At 40.8% G+C, this 7357-nt stretch overlaps 1 protein-coding gene across 1 annotated transcript in view; it reads left to right on the top strand.

Annotated features, from left to right (window-relative positions):
* The window catches only part of Mob1a (MOB kinase activator 1A), a 22215-nt gene continuing 14858 nt past the window's right edge, over window positions 1-7357 (top strand). Inside the window, exons 1-2 of the mRNA XM_004634103.2 lie at window positions 1-233; window positions 4489-4655. Coding sequence (XP_004634160.1) covers window positions 220-233; window positions 4489-4655 — 181 coding nt within the window. The 5' untranslated portion in view covers window positions 1-219. The remainder of the gene's footprint in view (window positions 234-4488; window positions 4656-7357) is intronic.

Raw genomic sequence — 7357 nt, 5'->3', positions numbered from 1 at the left:
GAGATTTTGCTGTTCCGCATTTCGGGTCTGCTGGGTAGGGGAAGCGGGCGAGGTGGCCTCCGCTGTCTGCACCGGCTCGCTTCGTTTCAACCCGGCTCGGAGCCAGGCTTCCGCTGCCCGCGCGCTGAGAGGCCGTCCGCTGCCCCTTTCGGTTCCCGCGCGGGTTCCGAGTCCTGACCAGGGCGGGGGCCAGCGGCCCCTCCCCTCCGAGGACCGACGATGAGCTTCCTCTTGTGAGTGGGGCCAGGCTGCGGGCCGAGGGCGAGCGGGCCCGGGGTCGGGGTCGGGGTCGGGGTCGGGGTCGGGGTCGCGGTCGGGTGGCCAGCGTCCGGCCCGGCCCGGTTCCGGGAGGTGGGGGCGGGGCCGACGGAGGTGAAGTTCGCGGCGGAGGAAGCGGAGCGCGCGGTTGGGGAGTCGGAAGGCCCCGAGGCCGGCTGCGCCTCCAAACTTTTCCGCCCCAGCGCCCCTGAGGGCGGAGAGACGATCTGGGGCGGAGCGCCCGGCCCGCTGCGGGCTCGCTGTTTCTCTCAAGTTTCGATCCTCCATGGTAACGATCCTCGCTGACTTAGACAAACTCTTCCACTCCATCATTTTGGTTTAGTTTCATTATTGTCAGTGTTACTTTGCCTCCCGCCGAAAACTTGCGCCAGGAGAGTGTGGAATCTTGAAGTTAAGATGTGGGCTTTGCAGCCAAACCATTCTGTCCAACTGTGGTTCTGCCCAGTTAACCTATTCTGTGACTCTAAATACTATTGACCTTGGTAGAATCCTGTTGGAAATAATACCTGGGCCCAAACGAGGCTTAAATGGACAAGTTTGTAAATTCTCTGATGACTCTTAGGCGCGTGAAGGTTTAACCTCAGGCGCCTTATTCGTAGGTAGTGTTCTCTACCTTGTATATCATGAAACTGTGTTATATGATTGGATAAGTAACCATTCGTAGTTTTGAATGGAATCCACTTGCTTGCCGTTTTGAGTACATTTTGCTGAATTACGTGTTTTGTAACCAGAGTACCAGAGTTTACCCATTTCTTTAATGTGAGAAATACAGATTCTTTGTAGTATATTGCTATTATAAAATAGCATTACTGAAAGTATCTGAATTTCATTTTCCTGCCTTCAGATTATTTTCTGAAGGGTATAGTTTCCAAAATATGATCATCGTGTCAGAAGTCTTCATTGGGAGGCTGAGGTGGGAGGACCTATAGTTCAAGACCACCTTATCTCAAAACATAGATACTATTACCGATTTCCAAATCAGAAGTGCTACACACGTAAGGAACACCCAAGTTGGACTTGATATTTAGTTGGAAATATGTCTCTGGATACACCGTTGTTGCCTTTGGGACCTAAATATTTGGCTTTATTTCTTTGAAACGTTGTCATTACTAGAGACAAAGTTTTCCACTTTCTGGCTATTTTGCATCATGCTGCCACGAACATTTGTGTACAGGTTTTTGTGTGGAAGTATGTCTTCCTGTCTTTTGGGTATATACCTAGGAGTGGAATTGCTGATTTATATCCAACTTCCGCTTATAATCCAACTTTTTTTTTTTGAGAAGCTGTTGAACTTTTTCCAAGCGCTGTGCCATTTTGTGTTCCCACCGGCGCTGTGTGAGGGTTCCAATTTCCCCGTACCCTCTCTAGCACTTGCTAATGATAGTGGTCATGTGAATGTGGAGTTGAATTTTTAAATTTTGATTTATAATCCCCTTATTGCTAATAATGTTAAACATCTGTTTGTGTTGATTGGCCACTTGTACATATTCTTTAGAGTAAAGTCTAGTCAGATCCTATCCTTTGCCCATTTTTAGATTGGATTGCCTTTTTGTTTTTAAGCTGTAAGAGTTCTTTATTGGTTACTGGTCCCTTTCTCACATTTCCCGATATTTTCTTCCATCATGTGGATTTTCACTGGATTGATAATGTCATTTGAAGCATAGATGAAGATCATATTGAATCTTGAGAAATTATTAATGTTTTACATTACATGTTCCTCGTAGTCTCTTGCGATTTCAGCTTATTCCTATGTGTACAGGGCTGGTCCATCTAATTTAAAATATCTTTTCATTCATTGTGACTCTACCATGTTAAAAAATACTTTTCTTATTTAATTTTTAGTATTTTCACTTCTTACACATTTAAAATTCAGTATGTGCATGTACCAACTCCCTATGATGAAAATAATCACTATATAGTACAAACATGTACGAATAAGATATTTTACATTCAAGTTCCTCAGATAAAGTGAAGGCCCACAATTTTGTTCCTTTTCCCTTCTTGAAGTAATACCAACACCAGTTTTGTGTGTATTGTTCTGGTGCCTCTGTGCATTTAAAGGAGTCCAGCAGTGTGTTTGGTTCTGTGATGTGTTTAGCTGTGTTTTGAATCTTTCTGTATGAATATATCTACTCCCTGTCCTTTATTACTATAACATATTACACAATGTAGATGTTCCATACGTAATTTAATTCTGTACTGGTAAACTTTAGGACAATCTTGGAAAACAGGTGCACTTTCCACTTCTATAAATAGTGATTAAAGTATTACTTTCTCTATTCTTTAGTCTATAACTAGTAGTCACTTTTTTTGGTACTAAGGATTGAACCTAGGGCCTCTGCACTGAATATATATTCTAGTGCTTTTTAAAATTTTTATTTTGAGACATGGTCTTCCTGAATTGCAGGGTTACACAGGTGAGACTCAATTTACAGTCCACCTGCTTCAGCTTCTTACTGTGCTAGGATTACAGGTGTGTGCTACCACACCCAGCATCATTCTGTTGACTCACAAAGAAAAATAAATCTGATTTGAACAATTTTCACATCTTTATTGATCATTGTACTTTTGAGTTGCCTTTTCCTCTCCCTAGTGTATTTTTCTATTTTTTTTTTTTTTGGTGGAACCGGGGATTGAACTCAGGCCCTTACGCTTGCCAGGGAAGCGCTTATTCCACTGAGCCATCTTCCTGGCCCCTCCTAGTGTATTTTTCTAAAGAGTTACTTAAATAAGAAAATTCTTTTTTGTCTAGTTAATCTTTTGTAACATATGTTACATGTACTTTTGTTATTTACGTTTTTTTCTCTATGGGTATGGTGGCATGCAACTGTAATCCCAGTGCTTAGGAAGCTGAAAACAGGAAGATCACTACTAGTCCAATCTATGTAGTGAGACCCTGTACTAAATACATTTTTAAAAAGGTAAGTTTTGTTATGATTTGAAGTCAGTTCATTTTTTCTTTAAACTTTTTGAGGTTTTGGGCTGATGAGATGGCTCAGTGGTCTAAAGCACCTACTTAGAACAAGCTTAGCAAAGCACAAGGACTGCGGTTCAATCCCCCAGCACCACATGCCAGCCAGCCCTGCCCTCTGGTGGGCTGAACTGGCCACACACACACACACACACACACACATAAATAAATAAATAAAATTAAAAAAAAAATAAAATAAACTTTTTGAGGTTCTGTGTCATGTTAGGAGTACTTCCTGAATGGTATGAAATAGAAATTAAAATTTAAGTTTTCCCTAGTAATTATTGTGTCTATCATATTTTCCAAAAATGTTAGTGTTTACCATAGTTTGCTTTGATGACCTCACAAATATTTTAATATGGAAAAATGGATCCTGATTAGCATCTTCCCTTTATCTTTCTGTAGGTAATCAAGGCCAAAAGAAAGTAAGTTTTTTTAGGTAGTTACAAAGTTAGTGACCCAGTTAAGACTAGAATCTATGGGGGCGGTGCTAGGGAGGTAGCTCAGTGGAATAAGTGCTTGCCTGGCAAGTGCAGGGTCCTGAGTTCAATCCCTGGTACCACCAAGAAAAAAAATCGGAGGTGGGGCTCTTTTCTCTTTTCTTTTCTTTTCTTTTCTTTTCTTTTCTTTTCTTTTCTTTTCTTTCTTTCTTTCTTTCTTTCTTTTTTTGTAAAAGTACTCTTTATGCCAGACTTCTACATGGAGTATATCACATTTTACTAACTTGTGAAATTATGCTGCTTATCCAGCTTTCATGTTTGAGAATAAGCATCTTCAACACCCCACCCCCATGCATATAGGCAAACTGTAGTACTGAACTACACCCTCAGCCCTAAAATTCTTTTGTTGTAATTATCATCCCCTTGTTCCATCCTGCCATCTTTTAGGAAATACTTCTATTGCATTTCATATATGAATTTATGTACCTAAAATTATGGTTTTTTGCTTTCATTCCTAAAAATTCGTACTTTTTTTTTTTTTATTTGTATTTAGTGCAGGGTCTATAGGGTCTCACTACACAGATCGGACTCATAGTGATTCTCCTGTTTTCAGCTTCCCAAGCACTGGGATTACAGGTGCGCGCCCGTGCCCAGTCTCAATTGCCATCTTTGCTCTGAGGGCAGGGCCAGCAGGCGGGAGATTGAACCCCAGCCCCTGCGTCTGCCTAAGCAGGTGCTTTAATTCACTGAGCTATCTGGCTGGCCAAAATTCATACATTTTTACTTTTAACCCAACAGCAGCAGCCGCTCTTCTAAAACATTCAAGCCCAAGAAGAATATCCCTGAAGGGTCTCATCAGTATGAACTCTTAAAACATGCAGAAGCAACTCTAGGAAGTGGAAATCTGAGACAAGCAGTTATGTTGCCAGAGGGAGAGGACCTCAATGAATGGATTGCTGTTAACAGTAAGTTCTTAGTACTGTTCAGCTCAGTTTATAGAAATACTTTGCTAAAATCATTTTTTGTTTGTTTGTTTTGAGACAGGGTTTCACCACATAGTTCAGGCTAGCCTTGAACTCACTATGTAGGCTGGCCTCAAACTCACAGCAGTTCTCCTGCCTCAGCTGGCATTATAGATGTGTGCCACCATGCGCAGCTAAAATCTTGTTAATGAATTTTCTCTTAGAGATGTAACAGATTAACTCTAAGGAAACAAGTAGAAATACATCTAAAACTGTGTTCTTCCGAATAGTTTGTGTGGTTGAATAAAGAGACCTGAGAGGTGATGAGTACCTGAGGGCCATTCCTGAGGAAAAATACCTTGGCAAGCAGAATAAGGTCAGATAAAAGATTGATAGATGCAGAGATTCTCTCCTGGGGACCATGCCTCCATAGGAATCCATTGCTCATTTTGCCCCTGCTCCCAGCAGCACTGATTGACCTTCACAGTTACAAAAACCCATGGTAGTTCCTGTGAGCAGTCAGTTGTTTGTTGTGAGATAGTAGTCCTCAGAAACAAATTGAAAGACTGGGAGAAAATGAAGGGATCCAGGAGCTCAGTTCAAGGGAACCAGGGCTTGACACAGAATGATGTGCTGAGGCTAGAGATTTCATTGTGACTGCCTCTCCTTTCTGAAGTGAGATCAGTTGTGGGAACTTTTTAATGGCAAAATTCAGACATTAAAAAAAAGGTAGAGAAACTAGGACAGTGAATTCTCAGATAACCATCGTCCAGCTTCAGTAATTATCAGTATGTGGCTAATTATGCTTCTTGATGCCTCCTATTTTGATGCAGACCACAGATATGTTATTTCATCTGTAAGTATCTATAAAGACAAGGACTCCATTTAAATATAATGACAGCCAGGCACAACTGTGTGTTTAATTCTAGCCATTTGAGAGGCTGATGCAGAAGGATCATGATTGTGAGGCCATTTGGGATAGCTGAGCCTGGGATAGCCCAAGACCCTGTTTCAAAATAAAATTTAAAAAGGATCAGGGTATGTAGTTCAGTGATAGAATGAGTGCTTGCCTCACATGCTGAGTCCTAGGTTCAGTTCCCCATGGCCCCCAGTCATCCCTTTAATGTTATCAAATTATCTACTCAGTATTCATGTATCCCTGATTGTACTCTAATATTTTTCTTTTTCTTTTTTTTTTTTTTGAAATTTAATTTAAGCTTGGTTTTAATCAGGGTCCCGCAGAACCTGCACGTATGTTTTTTTCGAATCTCTTAACACTTTTCTCTTCATTGCCGTCTTTTTCCCATTGCTCTGTCTTTATTGTTGAAGAAACCAGGCCATTTGTTTTGCACAGTATGAATCTGCTGATTCTGTCCCCAAGGCATCCATTATCGTGTTGTTTCTCCTTTTATCTCCTGTAACATTAGATGTGGAGCAGCATTGTCTGGTAGAACGTTCTGCAAATATGAGAATGTTCTATACCTTTAGTGTGGCTATTTAGCCCTTGACATGTGGCTAATGTGACAGGAACTGAATGTTTAATTTAATAGAACTAAATTCTAATGTAAGTATGGTGACCATATGTGGCTAGTAGTAACCATGCTAGTGGTTTTGATTTTTTTTTTTTTTTTGGTTGGGGAAGGGTCTACAGGGTGTCCAGGGTCTCATTACTAGATCGGACTCATAGTAATTCTCCTGTTTACAGCCTCCCAAGAGCTGGGATTACAGGTGCATGTCACCACGCCCAGTCTCAGTTGGCATCTCAGTGCACCCCCCTGGTGGGGGCGGGGCCAGCACAGCAGGCCCCGGGCATTGACCCCTCGGCCCCCACAGGTGCTTTTAATACACTGAGCTATTTGGCTGACCCTTTGATTTTGTTTTTCTGTACAACTAACCACTTGATAGCTATTTGTATATGTTTCTATAGTATCTTGTTATATTTTTTAATTATCCAGAGTTCATAGTTTACAATAGACTTCACTCTTCTTGGTGTACGTTCTGTGCGTTGGACAAGTTTATAATGACAACATGTTCACCACTATAACATCATCATAGACTTGCTCAAAGTCCTCTACCTTTTACCTGTCCTCTCTCCCTCTGCACCCAACTTCTAGCAATCACTGGTTTTTATTGTCTTTTCCGGAATGTCTTCATATAGTTAGAATCAGACATTTTATAGCTTTTCTATATTGATTTCTTTGCATAATATTTGTTTATTTCATGTCTTTTCATGGTTGACAATTCATTTATTTTAAGCCGTGAGTATTCCATTTCCTAGATATATCACAACTTATTTAACCGTTACCTGCTGAAAAATGGCCTGGTTGCTTCCAGGTTTAGACAGTTATGAATAAAGCATTTGTAAACATACATATACAAGTTTTTGTGCAGACTTAAGTTTTCAATCTTTGGGGCAAATACCAAGAAACACACAGTGATCAGACATATAATAAGACTTGTTTTGTAAAAACTATCAGTCTCCCGTGGTGGCTGGAACATCACATCTGTGGCCCATGAGCAGTGAGTGAGAACTTCTGTTGTGCCACAGCCTTAACAATTTTTAGTGTTGTCAGTGTTCTGGATTTTGCCTATTCCAAATCGATACGTAGGGGTGTCTCATTATTTTAATTTGCATTTCTCTGATGACATTTGGCATCTTTTTATGTGCTTATTTGCCATGTGTGTATCTTTTTTTTTTTTTTTTT

The sequence above is a fragment of the Octodon degus genome, unplaced genomic scaffold (assembly GCF_000260255.1).
Source record: "Octodon degus isolate 3935 unplaced genomic scaffold, OctDeg1.0 scaffold00058, whole genome shotgun sequence".
NCBI classification, from domain to species: Eukaryota; Metazoa; Chordata; class Mammalia; order Rodentia; family Octodontidae; genus Octodon; species Octodon degus.
Note: the sequence above shows the minus strand (reverse complement) of the source record. Positions and strands in the feature narration are given on the sequence as shown.